This window comes from Mercenaria mercenaria, chromosome 4 (assembly GCF_021730395.1).
Source record: "Mercenaria mercenaria strain notata chromosome 4, MADL_Memer_1, whole genome shotgun sequence".
Classification (NCBI taxonomy): domain Eukaryota; kingdom Metazoa; phylum Mollusca; class Bivalvia; order Venerida; family Veneridae; genus Mercenaria; species Mercenaria mercenaria.
In genome coordinates this window covers 82631598-82656338 of record NC_069364.1, presented here as the reverse complement: position 1 = coordinate 82656338, position 24741 = coordinate 82631598, and the positions used below count along the sequence as shown (strand labels likewise).

At 36.2% G+C, this 24741-nt stretch overlaps 1 protein-coding gene across 3 annotated transcripts in view; it reads left to right on the top strand.

Moving 5' to 3' along the window:
* LOC123553034 (SAM and SH3 domain-containing protein 1-like) overlaps window positions 1–24741 on the top strand; it is a 92410-nt gene that overhangs the window by 47814 nt on the left and 19855 nt on the right. For all 3 annotated transcript variants that reach the window (XM_053541817.1, XM_053541815.1, XM_053541818.1), the window contains one exon: window positions 11156–11206. In XM_053541817.1, coding sequence (XP_053397792.1) covers window positions 11156–11206 — 51 coding nt within the window. The remainder of the gene's footprint in view (window positions 1–11155; window positions 11207–24741) is intronic.

Sequence of the window (24741 nt, the reverse complement as noted above, 5' to 3'; positions counted from 1 at the left end):
GTATAATTCTGTCTAAGTAAATGAATTTGACAGCTGGGAGGGCATGTATACCAAAGGTACCCATATGATAGTTGGATGGACACATTAGCTGTAGGTGATGGTACCTGTGGGAGGGGAATATTCTATATATGACAGATTTACAGAAGACAAGTCATTGAACTTTTACCTCTAATTCACATGGGCAAGTTGTCAGTTACTTGCTTAGAACAAAATAATACATGTTTTGGGATTCTGGTTATATAGGTTAACTGGCTACCATAAAATGACTGTATTTTTTAAAAAACAGAAAAAAAGGTGGTGAACCCATATCAAACAAAAAACAAATAAATAGACAAAAAGAAAAGAAATAAACAAAACAAAAAACAAAACAAAAATAGACATATGTTATACGCATTCATGGCACTCCAAGAATCTTAATTAATATAAAATCAGAAAGTCCTGTGGTTTGACTGTAATTCTTGTTCACATCTATAATTCTGTCTGACCTCCAGAATAGAGTAATGGAAAATGTGACTTCAGTACAGACTTACTGAGAACAGGCCATCCATTATGAGAAAACATTATTGTTTTTGTCTGTGGATGAAAAATCAGAGTTTGTGGTGAAAAGCTAGAGAGATATTAGATAGACATATCTGTATATAGTAAGGTCTGGTGCCATTACACTAAAATATATATCCATCAACATAATGGGTCAATTTTCTAAAAAAGATGATTATATACATAACTGTATATAGTCCTTCATTGCAGAAAAGCATTTAAGTGCCTACTTGAAAAGATTTCTTTGGTACCATTGTAGCAGCTTTCACAATTTGCATCATTTTGGAAACTTTAATTCATTAGGAATCATATTAAATTCAATTAAATGTTGTGTGAAAAAATGCTAACTATAAAAGCACAAATTTTAAATATGGAGGTGGTTTTTATGGCCTATCAAACTCCTACGCAGTGATCTCCCTAAATGCCGCTTCGCTCATTGATCACTGCCAACACAACTTTCACGTGACCATTGTTCATCATGTGATGATCGATGTAAAAATAAACTTGAATATTAATATCATATACCAAATTTTTGCTATACCCAACTGGTAGATTGACAATAACATCGTGGCCAACACGAAAATATTCAAAAGCCTCTATCTGTTTTGGCTTTCAAGGGTCAGTGGCAGCATTATAATCGTGAACGGCATCAAAGACTAACTTCGACATACTCGTTTGTTTACATTCAGTTTCGTTTCAGGAAATTAACCAGTCGTGTAAATAAATACCCAATTTTCATTCCGAATCGTTATTTTTTCTATTATGGAACATTCGCCTGTGTTAAAAGAAGGGTAAACTTCGAAAACATTGGGGAAAAAATAAATAAATAATTATATGAATAAAAAAAGTCCACATAGCTGAATTTAAGATAAAAAATTTGTGTTGGCAGTGATCAATGAGCGAAGCGGCAAGGGAGATCACTGTGTAGGAGTTTGATGACATATGAAAACATTTGTCATTAATGCCTCTTTTTTAAGTAGGATTAAATAGCTTCCAGATGTAAAGTTCATAATTATACTCAAATGAATACAATTTTTTCATATTTCTTTCTCTAATGAAGATACTCTGTTTTCATCTTTTGCAGAACTGGATTCAAACCCCATTAAAATCACATCTTTCACCCAGTTTCCTATCTCACCTTTTGTCATATTTTCTTCTAAGGGATAATATAAACCCAGACACTGAGCCAAAAATATCTAAAAATAACATCAAAAACAAACCCATATACAAACTTACTTAAGATTTGGTGCCTCCAAGCATAGCTGTACCATCAAAATAACACCTAATAGTGATTTTATAAAAAGTAACAGAGTGGAAACACTTCCGTCATTGAGAATCTTTTCTTATTCATTGTAATTAGTGATCAGTTCACTCTCCATGATTGTCAATGGAAGTGTAATTTGCTAAAACGAACATGGCAGAAGTTCACACGAGCATCAAATTAGAACCCGGGCTTCCGGAGTACTGATCAATAATTTCATTGGCCGGGGTCAGACTTTATTTGAAAGGGGGATTGTAAGTGAATTATGTGTTCCTCATTGTTTTGGTATTTTTGCCACTGACACGGAAGTAACTTAACACGCAAGGACATGGCCTGACATTTTGTGAAGTGTGTTCTGACTGATGCTACATTAAGTCAAATTTTGCAGCTTTGCTGATTTAGAAATATTTCAGATGCAACACGAAATAGATTTTTGTCGAGCCTGCTTGCAGATGCCAAGACATAGTTGTCCAAATGGCTGTTCGGTGTATGTGCGTTGTAAACAAAAATTTAAATATAAGAAATTAAATTATTTTTTTCAGAGTCATGCGAAATGAAAACAGGATATGATTAACGTAGCACAAGTCATAGATTGCCAATCATATTCTATTGTTTATTTTACATGAACTCTGCAAAAAAAATTAATTTCTTAAATATATAGCTATAGATCTACCAGCAAGTGATACAAAATTGTCAGATTATAACTGACAGTGAGAAACATTTCAGCATTGACAATCTTAGAACATTTATATGATTTCTGCTCTATTGATTTGAATATGTTCTGGATTTTTTCTTGCTGATGTTCAGTCTACAAGCCAAACCTGATACTTAGATTTCATTTATAAGGACAGCCGTACCTAAATCGCATGGTATTACAAATATCTAATCAAGCCTCATTCCAGATTTGAACTTCATTTATTTCATTTTCATTAAAACTGATTTATTGCTCTGTGGTACATTTGATCACAAAATTGTCCTATCTTTCCTTAGTACATGTTGTAATTGTTTGATCCACCTTTTCTGTGAGGAGGGTTTTCATTGATACCACCTGATTAGTAAATATAAGACAATATAGTACCATCAATATTATACATCAGTTTGAAGAACTCCAAAGATTGGTGATAGGAATTTTTTCAATTTTCAGAATTTCTTTATTATACGCCTAAAGGGAGCATATTATACGTTATGACGCCAGAGTCTGTCTGTCTGTCCGGCTGTTAGCAATTTTGTGTCTGCTCTATAACTCTTGGACCCCTTGAAGGATTTCAAAGAAACTTGACACAAATGTTCACCACATCGAAACAATATGCAGAGCGCATGTTTTTGATGGCTTTTGGGTTAAAAGTCATATGACTTTGTTTCGTGTCCACTCTGTAACTCTTGATCTGCTTGAAGGTTTTAAAGGAACTTGGCACAAATGTTCACCACATTGAGATGACATGCAGAGCGCATGTTTCAGATGGCTTGCTTCAAGATCAAGGTCACACTTAAGGGTCAAAGGTCATACCTTCTGGCGTATATTGCTATGCATTGCGGTGCTCTTGTTAGTTATTATCAAAAAAAAAAAAAAAAAAGAAAAAAGTTTTATGGGCCAGAATTTTACAGAGATTAAATATTACAAGTTTTGGCCATAAATACTTGACTTTGACCTTAAAATTGAGAAGCTCTCATTATATGATTCTTATAGAAAAGTGTATAACTTTCAGCTTGATCTTGCAAAATGAAGCCAAAACCTATAAAAAAAAAACCTCCTGCCATGGATTTGGCAGATCAAACAGTAATTTTATTCATGACTGTTAATAACAAACATGCTTCAGAACAATCCCTGCATCTATAAAACGGATTTTCTCAGAAAATAAGGAATTAAATGGAAATATTGTCATTTGCATGGCTATGCTGTATATCTTATGTTTGCATTCCATTTTATTGACTGAACACAAACAAATGAAGAAGACTTCTTATATTCAGCACTGGCTAAACCTGACTTTCAGTATATATTAAATGTCAATATTATTTTGGTATGTAGTTCAGAAGGAACAGTAATTCCTTTACTTTAAAGCTAAAATTCTTGCTCAGCTTATTAGTCCCCTACTGGTTGAAAACCAGTTTCGGGGACTATAGGAATGCACTTTTCCGTCATTCCGTCCGTCCGTCTGTCCGTCAGTCTGTCTGTCCGTCCGTCCGCAATTTCGTGTCCGGTCCATAACTCTGTCATCCATGAAGGGATTTTAATATTACTTGGCACAAATGTTCCCCATGATGAGACGACGTGTCATGCGCAAAACCCGGACCCCTAGCTCAAAGGTCAAGGTCACAATTGGAGGTCAAAGGTCAACAGGGCTTTTTTCCTGTCCGGTCCACAACTCTCCCATCCTTGAAGGGATTTTAGTATTACTTGGCACAAATGTTCCCCATGATGAGATGATGTGTCATGCGCAAATCCCGGACCCCTAGCGCAAAGGTCAAGGTCACAATTGGAGGTCAAAGGTCAACAGGGCTTTTTTCCTGTCCGGTCCATAACTCTCCCATCCATGAAGAGATTTTAATATTACTTGGCACAAATGTTCCCCATGAGGAGACGACGTGTCATGCGCAAAACCTGGACCCCTAGCTTAAAGATCAAGGTCACAATTGGAGGTCAAAGGTCAACAAGGCTTTTTTCCTGTCCGGTCCATAACTCTCCCATCTATGAAGGGATTTTAATATTACTTGGCAGAAATGTACCTCATAATTAGACGATGTGTCGTGCATAACTTTCAGACCCCTAGCTCAAAGGTCAAGGTCACACTAAACAGTCAAATGTTAACATAGCATGAACAGGGTCTGTTTCGTGTCTGGTCCATAACTCTGACATTCATTAAGGGATTTTAATATCACTTAGCACAAGTGTTCCCCATGATGAGACGACGTGTCATGCGCAAATCCCGGACCCTAGCTCAAAGGTCAAGGTCACAATTGGGGGTCAAAGGTCAACAGAGTTTTTTCCTGTCCCGTCCATAACTGTGCCATCCATGAAGGGATTTTAATATTACTTGACACAAATGTTTCCCATGATGAGACGACGTGTCATGCGCAACACCCAGTACCCTAGCTTAAAGGTCAAGGTCACACTTTGAGATCAAAGGTCAAGAGGATTTTTTTCCTGTCCGGTCTATAACTTTGTCATGCAAAGCAGGATTTAGATATCAGTTGGCACAAATATTCCCCTGGATGAGACAACATGTCATGCGCAAGAACCAGGTACCTAGGTCTAAGGTCAAGGTCATATTTAGAGGTCAAAGGTCAAATTCAAGAATGACTTTGTACGGAACATTTCTTCTTCATGCATGGAGAGATTTTGATGTAACTTGGAACAAATGTTCACCACCATGAGGCACCCTTGTTTTTAGAATTACGTCCCTTTGTTGTTACTATAAATAGATTTTATTGTAACTTTTTTATTACTGGCGGTAGAGAAAAATCGAGACCACTTTTCTGTGGTACAGCATGCATGTTACATCCAATTTTTAGGTGTATTTTGACCTATCTCTACCTGGTAAAGGGTTTCTTGTGGACTTATATAATATAGATTTTTTTTTTTTTTTTTTTTTTTTTTTTTTTAAAGATTAATTTCCCTTTGTTGTTACTATAAATAACTTACATGATAACATTTTTATAATCAGCCAAAAAAAATTCAATATGAAAACAACTGTGGGTTTTTATATATGCACATTTTAATCCAAGTGTGTTGTTATAACATATTGTATATGTAGTACAATATTGTTTATACATCATTGACAGATATCAGTTCATTATGTTATACTGCAGTAGAGAAAATTAGGTGCCTTCCAGTAGGGGACTTTGTATTGCATAGCAATACTTCATTCACTTGTTTTACATGTACCATGTGTCAGTAAGATTTTTATTTCAATGTAGGATGTCTGTCCCACAGCCCTTATATCTCACTTGCACAATTTCCTTTGAACTTACTTCCCTGTCTTCTGTTTGTCATGATTTAATCAAACTTTACACATTACGATATGCTGTGAGACGAATATCACTAGTTGATATAGGGGACTAGACTAATATGTTACTGCTTCTGGGAAAGTGTTCTGATTCTAAGTACCGTAGATACCCATGTATAATGCGCAGTTTTTTGACCCCCCGGGACCACCCCCGAATTGTGGGTGCGCATTATACACAATAAAATTTATTACCGGTGTCGATGTAAACTCTACTTTCGTTTTCCATCCACCTCAAAATTGACCAAAAATGTTTTTTTCCCAGGATTTTGGGACAAAATCTGGGGTGTGCATTATACATGGGTATCTACGGTACTTCATTTGGTAGACGGATTTAGAATGAATCTTTTGAATCTTTTAAAAACGTGGCTGCCATAGGGCTGGATCATTTCTGGTACATTAATATATACATAAAGAAATCTTTTCAGAAACAATTCAGAATTTGACTTAATTTCTTGAGATAATCATGTAAGCAACCATGTGTCAAAATAGTGAAATTATGAATGCAAACAAGGGCCATAGTCAGAAGCGCCAATTCATTCCAACACCCACTTATTCTAATTTGTCCCACCATTTTGAATTCCTGGAATATTTTGTGGCAGATGCAGGAAATATATATCCAGACAGAGCAATGTATAATGTTTTAATCTAAATATGTAAATGAATAGATGATATGTAGAGAGAGAAGTGCTGTCTTGTCTATGTCTCCTTGCATTGATCCAGTGTAGAATCTGTTTATATTCAGTTAAACCTTCCTTATGTCATATGATACCACAGCTATTGTTTCTTGACAATGACTTTAATAATTGAGCTGTGCCATGAGAAAACCAACATAGTGGGTTTGCGACCAGCATGGATCCAGACCAGCCTGCTCGGATACTGGTCGCAAACCCACTATGTTGGTTTTCTCAATCATTATAATCTGTTAACACAGACCAAATGGCTCTTAGTTTTAAATATCCTATTGAAACATTTGCAGTACACTTTAATATTTGAATGGATTCTTCAAGACCAAAACACAAAACTTTATTGTCTTAAAAAAAGAAATATGCTTCCGGCTATATAGGGATAGAACTGTCCGTCAAGTCTGTCCATCCATACAAACCAGATTGCCTACAGTACACTGCAGAAAGAAACTAACTTATAAATAGATGATCTTTACCTTCATATGATCTTCACCTCAGAAAAGACAATCTTTGGTCATATACCCAGGGTCATAATTTTGCGTTTGAAAAATGCAGCTCCTTGTTTTTTGCTAATTTTGAACACAGTACCAAAGACTGTCTGATTAGAAATCATTTTACCTGCACAACATCTCTTTGCCAACCAAACAGATGGGGCCTGAATTGTTACAAGGTATATGTATTTGTTACCAAGATAGACTGTGGTCTTCATCTATTTATTTTGTTCCCAGTTTGACATGTACACCTTGCTGGAAACATCTTGCAATGCATATGTTAACAAGAGTTTTTCGTTTGTTAGGCGTAAAAAAAAAATTGTTTGTTTCCTGTATCCCGAATTTTTCGTTTGTTAGGCGTAAAAAAAAATTGTTTGTTTCCTGTATCCCGACCTACCCTAATTTTTTGGCCCGACCCTAAATGTTTTTATGGCCTTGGAGAATATTTTTTTCAACTTTTTAACAAGAAGTTGCAAAACTGCACTTTTTTTGCTTTAAATATGGTCAGTTATGTTAGAAATCAACTTACAGATGCTCTATAAGGCATACTACCCCCTTATTTCCATTCATTTTTTGACACAAAAATAATTTCTGAAAAGTCTCACTTAATAAAAAAAAAATCCGACCTTAGTAGCCTACCTTAATTTTTTTGAGCATGTTACCGGAAACAAAGATTTTTTTTTAGGCCTTACCAGATTTGATAATGTAACTGTCTGTTGTTAGATAATGGCCATTAATGTCCTGGACTCACTATGTGGCTATACCAGAAAATCTTGTTATATTTATTTGACTTCTGTTAGATAATGACTGGTAATGTTCTGGACACACCCGCCTGGTTTGAGACCAACTCCGTCCTGGAAATATCTTGCTGTGTTTGTAACTCAAATTGATTTGACTGTTTGCTATTAGATTTGACCATTTGCATCCTGGACACACCGCCCTGGTTCGAGACCAACAGTGCTATAAACATCTCACTACAGTTGTTACCGAGATTGTTTGTGACCGTCTGCTGTTAGATAATTATCATTGATAATTCCTTAACACACTACATGTCCAGTTTTGATACCGTCTCCATGCTGGGAATATCTCACTATATATGTTACTGAGATTGTTTGTGACTGTCCGCTGTTAGATAATGACCATTAAAGATCTGGATGCACCATCTCCGTTGAGACCGACCATGCTGGAAACATCTCGCTGTATTTGTCACTGAGATTGTTTGTTATGGAGATTCATTATGACCGTCTGCTGTTAGATAACGATCATTTACGTGCTGGGCACACTGTGCCCATAATGGTTATATTGCTGTCCGTATATCTTATAGCGTGTGGTCTAATATATTGTTCTCCTGATATTTTTCCAAATATGGTATTGATGAGGAAAAGATAACCATCAGTGAATATGATTTAATACAAAATTTTCTCTTTTTTTCTCTCCCTGTGCTTGATTGCTGCAAGAAATGACAAAAACACACTGCTGTTAAATATACAGTATAACCTCTATTAACAGCACCTTTGAAGATTTTTCTTTTCCAGAGACAAAATTTGTAGTAAACTAATCTCTTTAGTACAACAACCTCCTTACAACATACATTTTTTTCTCTTTGATTCGCACAAGTTGCTCTGTATTCAAACTACCAAATCAAGAAAAAAAAAGGCCTATTTATTTCAAGGTAAAACAACCATTTCAAATGTAATGGTACTCAGTGAACTTTAATTTAGTAAACTTCGAATTTGTAATAATCCAAAATGTGCATTTTACTATATCGGCGTTAAATTCTTCAATTCTTCAATTTTTCTCAGTTTTGGTATCTTTGGAATACTTATAATGCCTTATTTGGTTGTGAAATCCACCTTTCTAAAAGTCGCAGCAACGTGTCACCAGCTTTTGGTTGTTCTGTATGACACTTTATAAAACATTGGATATGCTGAGGACTGCTTAACCTTTAGCCTGCTGGCGGCGAATATTTCAGCCTTTGCGATCAGTGCAGACCAAGATCAGCCTGCACATCCGTGCAGTCTGATCATGGTCTGCACTGTTCGCTATTCAGTCAGTAAATTTTCAGTGAACACCCCTTCAAATAATAAAATGGTATTGCCCAAATTAAATGATGGACCAGTCCATTTAGGAAATTTAGCAGGCTAAGGGTTAATATTAAGGTTCCTGAAAAACATATTCAGAAAATGTAAAATAGCAACAGCAGAAATACATCAATATTTTATTGCTCCAGGAACTGTGCTGGCAGCATGGCCAGAGAAAATAACCTTAATATAGCATAGAATAATGCCAGACATGTGGGAATCCCCCTGTGGCTTTCTTTAATACTTGGAGTTTTAGCAAATTTTTTCTCTCCAGTTGATATAGTATAGAAACCAAATTAGATTAGATATTGATAAATAATTAATGTTACACCAGACCAATCTAAAGCTTCTATTGACTGGAAGAGAAAAGAATAACTTATCTTTAAGGATTGATAATATTCTATACAGTGAAGTAAGATGTTAGACAGTATCAGCTCATAGGAGTTAATTATTGAAAAGTAAGCTAGTTGTATTTAGGTTTCATCTTGTATTCTATTTGTTCAGTTGCTTCCCAATTCATCCTCTTTGAGCTGATACCCTTACTACCTACTCTGTCTACTCCCATTCAAGGTTCAATGCCTGAAAGCTTTGTAATACTGTACTTTGTCCTTAGCAATATTATTGGACAATGGTTTTCACATATTTACTTCTCATCGTTATCAAATTTTGTTATTATTACTGAACAGTTGTTTTAACATTACTTTTGTCCTTAGCAAAATATAGTATTGAACAGTGGTTTTGACATAACGTTACTACCTTGTCCTTGATATTATTGAACAGTGGTTTTGGCATAACGTTACTACCTTGTCCTTGATATTATTGAACAGTGGTTTTGGCATAACTTTACTACCTTGTCCTTGATATTATTGAACAGTGGTTTTGACATAACTTTGCTACCTTATCCTTGATATTATTGAACACTGGTTTTGACATAACTTTACTACCTTGTCCTTAATATTATTGAATAGTGGTTTTGACATAACTTTACTACCTAATTGTCCTTAATTTTATTGAACAGTGGTTTTGACATAACTTTACTAACTTGTCCTTAGAAGAAATATTATTGAACAGTGGTTTTGACATAACTTTACTAACTTGTCCTTAGAAGAAATATTATTAAACAGTGGTTTTGACATCGCTTTACTTTTGACCTTAACAGAATTGTTTTTAACTAGTAGTTTTGACATATCTACTTAATTTTTCCATAGCAAAAAATGTATTTAACAGTAGTTTTGACATAAATTTACTTTTGTCCATAGCAGAAATGTTAACTGAAAATTTTTCTTTGAATGCCAGTAATTACAATATTTAAATAACTGTGCCTAATCTGCCATGCCAAAGATTATAATACTGCAAATGCAATAATTTACCTACTAACTTCAGCAGAAAAATGATGTGGGCCAAGAACAGTTGGAATGGACTGTAGTTACTTACAGTATACATATTTTATTGCTGTAAATGTTCTCCAATTTTTGCCAATTAATTCTTATTGATTTAAAAGATCCAGTAAGGCGGAAAGAGATACTGTTTGAAACAGTTAAGACTAGTTTAGGGAGAGATAAGTTACTGCTTTTATATTCCTTAGGGAGAAATAAAAATTCCTGCAAAATCAATAGCATCATTGCTGTATGAAGCAGTTCAGTGTCTGTAGACTTAGCTATTGTAGATTCAGAGATGTTCCCCTCAACTTCAGTCTGCATTAGTGCTATATGATAGCTGCTTTTCTTAATGTGTAGGTTCATGGATTCATAATATGTCAGTATTTTAAAATGTCAAACATTCTGAGGTCTTTTTACCTGAAATATTGTCATATTACCTTAGTTTCATGTTGTCCTTTGATCTAGCAAAGTGAAATATAGACTCAAGATTAAGTGTTGAACAAGATCTGAGGGTCGGTGGTCATAAAACTTGAACCAGTCTCAAACTTCCAGCATCTGATTGGTTAAATTTGAGCTCAGTCGCGAAATTGACCAATCAGAAGACTGCAGTCATTTTGGGACTGGTCTCCTTGTTAGTTTTGTTACCTTGGAGCTGTATGCTTTTCACAAGACTTTTTTTTGAATAATATTTGTATGTTTTATGTCTCTTATGTTTTCAGGTAAAGAAGTTTGAAGAAGAAAGGAAGAAAGATGATGTAAGTCATACAAATGTAAGTATAGAACACATTGACGCTATTGGATGGGGCTGTCTGCTTACCTCTAGACTGTTGTATTAGAAGGTTGAAAGTCAGTATGTTCCATTGTAGTGTGATAGAAGATAATATAACTTTTGTCCTTCACCTTAGCTTGATGAAGGAAATTTGTCATTCCAATGAGAACAAGCTAGTACTGGAACAGAATCAGTCAAATTACTGTTGGAATATATTGTCACCTTTAGTGCTAAAAGTGGCTAACTGCACTGACATAACAAACACTTACCACTTTTTTGCACTGAAATGACAGTTACTATGCCATAACAAACATGTCATGGGAAGATGATAGCAATGACTTATGCAAAATCTATGGGATAAATACAAGACTAGCAAACTTAATTTGACATTCAACAGGAGCATGATAATATTCTATGAATTAACATTAAACTGTATTTTGAAGTACAGACTTGCAACACATTCTGTTATTTTGAATATCAAAGAATGATAAAGAAATTTAAATATAATGATATGGCTGATAAATTAACAAATATATCGGTAATCAAAAGAACGTTTAGAGAATACACTCGAGATAAAAATCTCATTTATACAATCTTCAAAGCTGAAAACAGATTATTTCTTATAATGTAATATGAAATAATCTACATAAGTAATGAGGTCTTTCAGAAAATGAAGACTTTTGAAATATGTAAAGGCTTGAAATATTCAGATTATTTTGATAACATTTCTTTAGCATGTCATTTTCATATCGAGGAATGTTTCGTTATTAAAAATTAAGATTTTTATCATTTTTTCTTTTGCATCTGTATAATGCAGTGTCATAAAACTGTAGTAAGATCTACAAAATTGCGCATGACTCAAAGTAGATCTCCAAGGTGGGAAAAAAAAAATGATTTTGGAGATCTGAGTCAGATAAATGCAACATCTGATTGGTTGTTTCAGAGTACAGTTTTGAAATTGACCAATGACAAGAGTGCAGTCTGAGACTGGTCTATAACTTCTACATGCAGCTAGATTTTGGGTTCAAAATGTGTTATCTCATTATGATTCCAATTAAATTTTCACAAGTTGTAGGGGAGTCATTAGAACCACCTGTTGGTACTTATTATAATTGCATACTTTAATGATGATATGTAAAAGATACGTTTGAAGTAATAATAAGACTTTTTTCATATGGTTGTGCAGAAGTACGGAAAAGCATAATGTGAAATCAGTACCAGTTTTGTCATATATTGAAGTTGTATCATGATTGTTCTTTTGGCAGAGAGTTGAAGATGTTCTTTGTTGCAAAGTAGTTTAGTTACTTCAGATCACTTGCTTTTAACTGCTGTTGATGGGATAAAAACCTGAAGATTTTGGGAGATGGTATCCTATGTTGCATTAACGGTTACCAACTCCAACTTATTTGCCCTCTGTTGTAGGGAGGGAACCTCGATTTGATGTAGATTTACCTCATTTGGGAGATCTAAGGTTTACCTCATTAAAAAATGGGAGGTAGATTTACCTCAGTTGATATGTAGATTTCTTTCCCGTGCAGACTCATGGAAGGCTTGTTGTTCTATGTTCTACATAATTGGTATTTCTATGTGAAAGTCAGTAGTTCTGAATGTAAGATCCTTAGTTCTATGTGAGAGGACAGTGATCAATGTGGAAGAGCAATAATTTCACATGGAAGACTGGTAGTTTTATGTGGAAGAGCAGTAATTCTACAAGGAAGACTGGTAGTTCTGTGTGGAAAAGCAGTAATTCTACATAAAAGACTGGTAGTTCTGTGTGGAAGAGCAATAATTTCACATGGAAGACTGGTAGTTCTATGTGGAAGAGCAGTAATTCTACAAGGAAGACTGGTAGTTCTGTGTGGAAAAGCAGTAATTCTACATGGAAGACTGGTAGTTCTATGTGGAAAAGCAGTAATTCTACAAGGAAGACTGGTAGTTCTGTGTGGAAAAGCAGTAATTCTACAAGGAAGACTGGTGGTTCTGTGTGGAAGAGCAGTAGTTTCACATGGAAGACTGGTAGTTCTATGTGGAAGAGCAGTAATTCTACATAGAAGACTTGTAGTTCTATGTGGAAGAGCAATAATTTCACATGGAATACTGGTAGTTTTATGTGGAAGAGCAGTAATTCTACAAGGAAGACTGGTAGTTCTGTGTGGAAAAGCAGTAATTCTACAAGGAAGACTGGTAGTTCTATGTGAAAGAGCAGTAGTTTCACATGGAAGACTGGTAGTTCTATGTGGAAGAGCAGTAATTCTACATGGAAGACTGGTAGTTCTATGTGGAAGAGCAGTAATTCTACATGGAAGACTGGTAGTTCTATGTGGAAGAGCAGTAATTCTACTTAGAAGACTGGTAGTTCTATGTGGAAGAGCAATAATTTCACATGGAAGACTGGTAGTTCTATGTGGAAGAGCAGTAATTCTACAAGGAAGACTGGTAGTTCTGTGTGGAAAAGCAGTAATTCTACATAGAAGACTGGTAGTTCTGTGTGGAAGAGCAATAATTTCACATGGAAGACTGGTAGTTCTATGTGGAAGAGCAGTAATTCTACAAGGAAGACTGGTAGTTCTATGTGAAAGAGCAGTAGTTTCACATGGAAGACTGGTAGTTCTATGTGGAAGAGCAGTAATTCTACATGGAAGACTGGTAGTTCTATGTGGAAGAGCAGTAATCCTACATGGAAGACTGGTAGTTCTATGTGGAAGAGCAGTAATTCTACATGGAAGACTCGTAGTTCTGTGTGGAAGAGCAGTAATTCTACATGGAAGACTGGTTGTTCTATGTGGAAGATTGATAGTTCTATGTAGAAGGTTGGTAGTTCAGTTTGGATCAGTAGTTCAGTGTGGAAGGTTGGCAATTCTACATGAAAAGTCAGTAGTTATATGTTGAAGGTCATTAGTGCAATGTGGACGGTTTGTAGTTCTATGTGGAAGATCAGTAGTTCTGCATGGTGGATCTGACTGAATCAGCAGTTAATCATTGATGGGTAGTTCAATGTTGCAGTCAGAAGCTCTGTGTTGAAGGTTGGTAGTTCAAACTGGTTGGGTAGTTCAGTGTTGGGCATTGGTAGTTCTATACTGACGAGATAAAGAAACGCCTCATTGAAATTTGGCGTTATTTTTTCCCTAACACTTTTAATTGTTGTGAAATGTAGTAAATCTACATGTGCTCTGACCGACAAACACAGTGAACAAAAACTCGCGCGATTTCATTCAGCCATTTGTTCACTTCATGTACCTGGTCATGATTTCCTCGTGCAGTCCGTGCATGTAAACCATGTGGTTTGATTGAACGATTTTTGCACATGTACATGTGTAATACGACACACAACCATATTTTCAGCTATTCTCTGAAAAAAACATTAGTTTTCGTAATGCCGAGCTTGAATTCTGAAGAGAGGGCTCAGGTTTTGGCAATGCTTGAATGTGGGCGAACGCAGGAACAAGTTGCTAGACGTTTTAACGTCTCTCGTTCGACAATTGTGCGTCTTATTCGACGTGTTAGAGACACGGGAACGTCTATCGATAGACCACGTTCAGGTAGACCGCGTGTAACGTCAATACGACAGGATAATTATATACGTCAACGTCATTTACGTGACAGATTTGTGACGGCGCAATCTACGTCACGTATAGTTGTAGGTAACCGTGGACGTCCAATTAGTCGACATACAGTGAGAAATCGACTCAGAGAACGCGGAATTACCTGTCGTAGGCCCTACCGCGGTCTAATTCTAACGTTACGCCACCGTCAAAAACGTCTTATTTGGGCCCGCAACCATCGCGGCCAGCGTTGGCGGAACGTAGTGTTCAGTGACGAGTTGCGTTTCAACTTGTGGAACGCCGACGGACGTATCCGTGTCTATAGACGACGCCATGAACGCTACGCAAACAATTGCGTTTTGGAGCACAATCGTTACGGTGGAGGTGGAGTAATGGTGTGGGCAGCAATCAACCATAGGTTTAAGTCCCAACTCGTCGTTTGCCAAGGTAATCTCACAGCCAGGCGTTACATCGACCAGATATTACGTCATGTAGTTGTCCCTTTATTCCGTCAACGTCAAGGATTAGTCTATCAGCATGACAACGCGCGACCTCACGTTGCACGCGTCACCAGGGACTTTCTGCAGGCTAGAAACATTAATGTTTTACCTTGGCCAGCATGTCCACCGGACTGCAATCCGATTGAACACGCGTGGGATTATCTCGGACGGCGGTTACGCCAACGTCAACCCCAGCCAGCAAACGTCCGGGAACTGGTAGCAGCGCTGCACCAGGAGTGGGCCAGAATCCCACGGTATCTGTTACGCAACTGGTGCGGCTCTATGAGGCGTCGCCTTGCTGCTGTGGTTGCCAGCAGAGGTGGCCACACGCGCTACTGATTTTTCTAATGCAATTTCTCCAACCGGGCTATTAAAATTCAAGATTTAAGCATAATGCGACAATGAAATGATTTCTTATTGACCATAAATTCTTGTAAAGCATCTAATTTGCGAATGGAATTGTTCTTTTCTAATTTTGAATCACGGTTAACGAAAAATTGTATACCGAGTTTGAATGAGGCGTTTCTATATCTCGTCAGTGTATGTGGAAGGTCTACAGTTCTATTTGGAAGGTCGGTAGTTCTGTATGGAAAGTAGGTAGTTTTATATGGAAGTTCAGTAGTTCTATGTAGAAGATTGGTAGCTCTGTATACATCTTCCTCTTCTTGGAGTTCACGGTAAATCTGCATGGAAGGTTGGTAGATTTACGTTTCTGAAATACTTTCTGAAGGGGTCTGTACTTAAACCGTGTGAACAGCATACATAGGAATACCAGAAAATTATCCTGATTATAAAAGATGTTAGTTTTGTCTTACAGGTGAAAGAAAAAAAAAATCATTATAGCATGATTTTGTACTAAAGAATATGTTACTGTGGGTTAGAGATAGGAGCTTTACCTATATTAAACCTTAATTTTGAACAAACTTGAATGTTAGATATAAAATGGAATTGGCAAAATTGTAACTTATATATAAATTCATGTTGTAACCTACTCAGAATTCAAACAACTGCCTCTTAGTTATGGATTATAAAATTGAAGAGATTTTAAATTTCATGCCCAATCTGATACAGATTATAGTGAGTGGGTATATTTATAGCATCTTTATGTTTTCATGCCTTGTTAAATTTTCTACTTCAAACTTAATTACCAGCTCTAATGATGGACTGACTTGAGATACAATTTTGAAGATGAAGTCAAGAGGCATGCAGTATATATTGATTATACTCAGGAAATTTCATTGCTCTAATGTTCTTAATGCAGCATCCTGAAGAAAAAAAATCAAAAAGCCTCTGGTACTGTTTTGTTTAAAGAGGCATTTTTCAGAATTTGTACATCATACTATTGACAAGTATTTTGTAAATTATTAGATATTTTAATGTCTTGTTATTATAATAATACAGCTAAATTCCCTCCATTTATAATGATTTTTATATGTGTGACAACACTACATTAAGCTAAGTTTTTGTGCCCCCACTATGAGTGGTGGGGGCATATAGATTTGGTCTCGTCCGTGCGTGCCTCCGAAAAATGTTTGTGATGCACCTAGCTCAAAAAGTATTTGATATAAATTGATGAAACCTTGCATGTGTGGTAATCATGTTATGAACTTGCGAACCTTCTATTTTTCTTCTGGCTTCGCCCCTATTTTTAAAGTTATGGTCCTGAAATAGTCAAAAATGCACATTTTCACCTTATGATGTGCCTAGCTCAAAAAGTATTTGATATAAATTGATGAAAACCTGCATGAGTCTTTATCATGATATAAACTTGTGCACCTCCTATTTTTCATCTGGCTCCACCCCCTATTTCTAAAGTTATATGGCCCCTGAAATAGTCAAAAATGCACATTTTCACATAATGATGTGCTTAGCTCAAAAAGTATTTGATGTTAATTCATGAAACCTTGCATGAGTCTTTATCATGACGTGAACTTGCCCACTTGGCTTTCTTCTTGAGATTTTTATGCTAATTGCAGAGTTATGGCCCTTGAAATAGCCAGAATAGTGGATTTTTTGTTTGTGATGCTCATAGCTGAGAAAGTATATGGCATAGAATAATGAATCCTTTATATAAAATGTTTTTTGAGGCTATACCCCCTTAAGACTGCAAACAGTTGAATTATTGCCCCTTATTTGTGACAAATGTACCAGTGGGGGCACAGCCATGTCTGTAGGTGTCTTACAGACACATACTAGTTCTACAAACTACATTAGACCACTGTTGAGTCAATTGCCGAATGTGAAATAAATATTACTGAAAACAGATAACATGCAGCTAGAAAGATTTTAAAGTTTTAAAACACAAACAACATTGTGAATATTTTGTGTGTTTTTCTGACTTCATTCTTTAGTTCATTGGACATTTACAGTTGTTTTATTACTCCGTCTCACACTATATCTAGGCAGATGTAATTATCCGGAAATGTCTTTATTCCGTTAACAAGAAACCTAGGAATCGACAAGTAAATCACCACTGTAACAATCAATGTCACATTGTTAGGGCTGAAATCAGGCAGAAAGAAAAGATAAGTGCACAAGTCATAGAGCAAGAAGGTCTTTATAGTCGTGTTTTACCCACCTGGGTACCATTTTTTACTGAAAAATCCAAAGATTCCATTTAAACTTACAAGAAAGTTTAAATTGTGATTCAATTTTCTGTCAAATTTTAGCCAGTATAAGTCAAAAATTTGATGCTTGAAAGAACAGTTACTGTTGACTGGATTATATAGCATGAACAATAAAGTCCATAAGAAGATTGGCTGAAAGCAAAGTACCGTATTTTCCCGAATTAAGGCCCCCCCTCTAATTAACGCCCCCCACCCATTTTGGACGGAAAAAAAATCAACAAGAACGGGAAAAAATCACCTACCTCATTTTTATAAGTCCACATAATAAGTAATTTACAGTACTAAAGTCCAATGTATTAAAAATTAAACACACTTTTAAACAGTCCATGTACCGTAAGTCCAAAACATTTGTACTAAGTACGGTATGTAACAGAAAATTAAACGGTAAATACATTTTTGATTTGTTTTTACACCACTCGCGCGCACGCTTCCTGCCGACTTTAAACAATCTTGCAGCAATGTGTTTACGATATACCCTTTTCTTCGGCAGTTTTAAGAACCTTTAATTTAAAAGCAGGCACAGCAGCGTGTCAAACCATTGACATTGTGTATTGCGCAATTAGCTACCCGCATGTACTAAGGAAAATGTTATCGGAGTACACAGCTGTTTGGGTCATGACGTAATGTGTAGTGTCGCGAGCGTGTCAAAAAGCCAGACATGGAATACACGAGGTACCGTATTTAAGGTAGTTCTGCACGTTTGATAAACCGGAAGTAATGGCGTAACGTCATTTATCCGGAAAACGTAGAATAATGCCTGGATTCGGCGTACGGAAACGAAAGTCATTTTATGAATTAATGGCAACCAGTGAGTAAATTTATTAAAATGGCACTGTTACTATCTTTATAAAGTTAAAATATGATATTAAAACATCTGACACTTAAATAACTCAAAATAATGTCTTAAAATTAGCTTAAAATAGGCGGTTCACTTTAATCATAGCCAAATATCTCAAAAATAAGCACACGGACCTATACATTTTATTTCACTTTATTATAGGCCATATATTTATTTACAACTGTGAGAAGTTTCATTAAAATCTACATTGTAGAAAAATTTCTATTCGCGAAAATGTTATGAAAGTTGCGATTTTCCCATAGACTCCCATTACGAAAACTAGCATGAGGTCGGAATTTTTCAAATCTGTCTAGCAAAAAATCAAGCACACGACCCTATCTTTTTTATTTGCTGAATTTTCTTAGTATATTCCGAAGTTTTGAAAAATCAGAGTTTAATCAAATTCTACATTGTAGAAAAAATTTCGATCGTAACGTGCAGAACTACCTTAAATGCATAAAAGACACACTGCATTAAATTGGATGCCAAATAATTACGTTTTGGGGGGATTAAACAACACAGAAACACTTTACAGCTAGTTTGAACGATGTTTTTAAGTTTTGTAAAAATTTTCATTTTTTATTTTTTTACCTCAAATAAACGCCCCCTCTTTGGAAAATGTAACGCCCCCGGGGGCGTTAATACGGGAAAATACGGTACATAAAAAATAAGCCTAATTGTAGAAGACTCCGTTAGTATCTGTTCAGGAGTGGTAATTAAATGTGCTACACCCCAAACATTGTCCACAGACCTCCGTTATACATTATAGTACTTTGAATGGTCTCGATGATCCCAAAGAACCAGAAATATCACCGCCACCAAGAGGAAGCCTTTCCTTTTGATCAAGGCAACTTTTCTATTTTTGAGCCTATTCATCTTTGGAGCAAGATTGTTTTCATATTTATTAGTATAAAATAAAGCAGTACTGCTTTCTGGAGAAATAATTTATGGTTATTTTGCCAAATGCAAGAAAACCATACTGCATGCCAAGTTTTGCATTAGGATTGAGGTGTTGCCATATTGAACTCTCACGTATTACCAAACAATTTCCTTTTGACCAGAAACATGCCTTTTCCCTAGCTAAATGATAGAAGAAAGTGGCAAAATGGTCAGGCAAGGATAAAAAGCTGCTGATTAGAGTCTCATGTGAACAGAACTTTAAATGTGTTTGGTGATGGAAATTGGAAGCTGAAGCCACAGAATGCTGTTTATAATTATCGCGCTTCGTTTTGTATCCCATGTGAGGAAGCGATTCAACTGGTTAGTGAGTTAAGGGGCACCTGGTGTCTTACTCCTCAACCTTATTTGGCATTTCTATTCACCGTTTTCCAAGAAATTTGTGAGGAATCTTTCCTTTCTAGGCCTGTGTAAATTTTAGTGTTTCTTAGGAAGTACCTGCCTTTGTTGAAAAATACGCCTGCAGGATCACCCTAAAGACACCATATGACTGAAGTTCCCCTCCTCTTTGGCTCTATTCCCTTGCTCCAGCCCCTTAAAAAATGGTCATTTAGATAAAGATAATGACAGGATGTGTTTTAAGAACAGTTGTAATTGCAATAGGAAATGGGCCTGTGTTTCTGGAAATCTAAAAGATACACTTTATGGAACATGAAGATTTTATCTCAAAATGATTATGATATCCTGTTTTTTATGTCAGTAATGAAACTTTAGGTAGCTCAGGCTACCACTTGTAAGTTGATCATCTGATAACTGATACTGGAACTTCATATCAGATCATAATGTTTGTTCCCAGTGCTTTACCAGGGTCAAATTCAATATTTTCTTAGAAAAAAAAAGGCTTGACATGTACTGATTTGCTTAGGAGTCATTGCATCTGCTTTATATAGAGTAGTTAGCACTGTTCAGAAAATTCTTTTATAATTGGTAAAGTCTTTAGTTAGCGTGAAAATACTGTTGAAAAACATTTTACATACACATAACAGAATTCTGTATTTAACAAAAACAGATGTTGCTGATGTGATACACCACTCTAAGATTTTGCTATGTGCTATATTTGGGGTAGACATCACTCTTTTGCAATTCTGGTTGACTTAATGCTTGTATTAGTAACATAGACACCAGTCATTTTTATACGGCGAAAGGACGTATTTTGTTATACCACCGGTGTCCATCTGTCTGTCTGTCCGTTAGCAATTTCGTGCCCGCTCTGTAACTCTTGAACCCCTTGAAGGATTTCAAAGAAACATTACACAAATGTTCACCACATCGGGACGAAGTGCAGAGCGCATGTTCTGGATGGCTCACATCAAGGTCACACTTCGGGGTCAAACATCATATGAGTGTGTTTCGTGACCACTCTGTAACTCTTGACTCCCTTGAATGATCAAAGAAACTTGACACAAATGTTCACCACATGGAGTCGATGTGCAGAACACATGTTTTGGATGGCTCACTTCAAGGCTAAGGTCACACTTAGGGGTCAATAGTCTAATGAGTGTGTTTCATGTCCACTCTGTAACTCTTGAACTGCTTGAAGGATTGTAAAGAAACTTGGCACAAATGTTCACCACATCAAGACGACATGGAGAGCTAATGTTCTGGATGTCTCGCTTCAAGGCCAAGGTCACACTTAGGGATCAAAGGTCATTGCTCTGTAACTCTTGAACCCATTTAAGGATTTCGAAGAAACTTGACACAGATGTTCACCACATCGAGAGGATGTGCAAAGCACATGTTCTGGATGGCTAGCTGCAAGGTCAAGATCACACTTAGGGGTCAATGGTCATACCTTCAGGTATATATTGCTCCACATTGTGGTGCTCTTGTTATAACATGCATCTTTACATAAATCACCTCTCCATAGCTTGTGCTATTGACCTTAGCTGTCTGCAGTTCAGCTCTAAATTTTGTTGAGCTTAAGTAAAAAAAAACTTTGAAGAAGAAAAAAATCTAAAAATTTATTTCTTATGTCATGTAATAAACACTTATTGAATGGCTTGCCAGTCAAAACTATTGGCCCTTAGTCCATCAGACCTTTGGCAACAGTTTTGACTATTGACCAGCAAGCCATTCATTAAGTATATACTGTTGAGCCCCTGAAGCCCGGCTGTATAGAGTAAAACCACTGCCTGTCCGTTTATATATATTTGTCCATCCGAAACACTTTGTGCAATAACTTTTAAACCAATCAAAAGGTTTATATAAATGTTTATATAATGACATATTGACAAGATGTGTGACTTGCAAGAGTCAGGTCTTTACCTCAGAGGTCAAAATGGCAAAAAAGACCCACTAACTCCTAAGACAGAATCACTATACTCTGATCTTGGTCTGCGCTATTCTCTATTCAGTCAGCAAATTTTCAGTGAACACTCCTTTGTATAATAAGTGGTACTGCCCAAATTGAATGATGGACCAGTCCATTTTAGAAATTTAAAAGATAAACTGAATGGGAATTTTTTATGTTCATTGTGATTTAATATTATTGATTAAATTGCCACCACGAAATCCATGAAATTTAGTCCCCCACAAATCTTATTGATTTCGCAACTGGTAATTAATTCCACTGATAATATTTTGTGACTTTGTCTCATCATAGAAATTTATTTGACTTTTGATGATAGGTAAATTGTATAACACTACTTAAAGTGTTTATGAAATCACTAGATTAACAGACTGTTTTGTTTAATATGAAGTCTGGCTATCTCTGTCATTATTAAAGCTAAATCTTCATTATTTATTGATGTTTATGATGAAAATGATTATCTTAACAGGATTTTTCCATTAAGTCAGAAAATCTTCTCAAATTATCAATGGTAGGTGGAATAGTTATTGCTTTCCAGATTAATTATTGCCACCGATATATTTCTCTTAGTAAACACAGGAGATGATTAGTTTTTAGCTCACCTGTCACAAAGTGACAAGGTGAGCTTTTGTGATCGCGTGGCGTCCGTCGTCCGTGCGTGCATGCGTGCGTGCGTGGGTAAACTTTTGCTTGTGACCACTCTAGAGGTGACATTTTTCATGGGATCTTTATGAAAGTTGGTCAGAATGTTCATCTTGATGATATCTAGGTCAAGTTTGAAACTGGGTCACGTGCGGTCAAAAACTAGGTCAGTAGGTCTAAAAATAGAAAAACCTTATGACCTCTCTAGAGGCCATATTTTTCATGAGATCTTCATGAAAATTGGTCAGAATATTCACCTTGATGATATTTAGTTCAAGTTCGAAACTGGGTCTTGTGGGGTCAAAAACTAGGTCAGTAGGTCTAAAAATAGTGAAACCTTGTGACCTCTCTAGAGGCCATATTTCTCAATGGATCTTCATGAAAATTGGTCAGAATGTTCACCTTGAAGATATCTAGGTCAAGTGCGAAACTGGGTCACATGGGGTCAAAAACTAGGTCAGTAGGTCTAAAAATAGAAAAACCTTGTGACCTCTCTAGAGGCCATATTTCTCAATGGATCTTCATGAAAATTGGTCAGAATGTTCACCTTGAAGATATCTAGGTCAAGTTCGAAACTGGGTCACATGGGATCAAAAACTAGGTCAGTAGGTCTAAAAATAGAAAAACCTTGTGACCTCTCTAGAGGCCATATTTCTCAATGGATCTTCATGAAAATTGGTCAGAATGTTCACCTTGGTGGTATCTAGGTCAAGTTTGAAACTGGGTCACGTGGGGTTAAAAACTAGGTCAGTAGGTCTGAAAATAGAAAAACTTTGTGACCTCTGTAGGGGCCATATTTTTCATGGGATCTTTATAAAAATTAGTCAGAATGTTCAACTTGTTGATATCTAGGTCAAGATCGAAACTGGGTCACTTGTGGTCAATAACTAGGTCAGTAGATCTAAAAATAGAAAAACCTTGTGACCTCTCTAGAGGCCATATTTTTCACGAGATCTTCATGAAAATTGATCAGAATGTTCATCTTGATGATATCTAGATCAAGTTTGAAACTGGGTCACGTACGGTCAAAAACTAGGTCAGTAGGTCTAAAAATAGAAAAACCTTGTGACTTCTCCAGAGGCCATATTTCTCAATGGATCTTCATGAAAATTGGTGAGAGTGTTCAGCTTGATGATATCTAGGTCAAGTTTGAAACTTGGTCATGTGCGGTCAAAAACTAGGTCAGTAGGTCGAAAAATAGAAAAACCTTGTGACCTCTCTAGAGGTCATATTTTTCAATGGATCTTCATGAAAATTGGTCAGAATTTTTTATCTTGATGATATCTAGGTCACATGTGCTCAAAAACTAGGTCACTTTGTCATATAATAGAAATAACGACATCATACTCAGTTCGACACTGGGTCATGTGGGGATAGGTGAGCGATTCAGGACCATCATGGTCCTCTTGTCTTAAAGTAGATATAAAGATGATGTTTGAATTTTAGTACAACATAAGTTGCTTCCCTTGTTAAGTTATCATATTTACTGACTTTTAATTGTTGTGATCGGCTACTTACCATAAAGTATAGAAAAAGTTAGTTATAGGACTGAACAAGGCAATGGCCTTAGTATTTGTTGTTTTCAAACCAGTAAGAAAGCAGAAAAAAATTATGTTAGCTATATGAACTTTATATAAGTGTTTGGCATGACCATGACTTAAGGTCAAGGTCAGACTGAAAGGTTAATTTTTCATTGAGCAGTGGAACATTGACTAGGAAACCACTGGGATTGTGAGTTTGAGCCCGCACACTCCAACTAGAAACATTGGAATAAGAGTCCTGTGTATGGGTGCTTTTCACCTGACACTCTTAATGACCAGGGAAGCTTCTGGAATTAGAGCTTGTTCTGTATCTTGCACTGTCCTCTCACTTACATTGTTAGTAGTCTACAGTACAGGTAGTCACCAATAAAGATTACTGGCGGCAACTATAAATAAGCTTACGAACATTCTCATCTTTAAAATACAAAGCAAATATCTCTGAAAAGACTAACATTTACCAAAGTCTAATGAAATGGGAAAGAAAATCTTTGTCTTTGTAAAGAGAATTGCTCACTGTGTTGAAGGTTATAATAAGACTGCACTTGGCAAATATTCTAACATTCTTCGTGTTCCTTGACCTT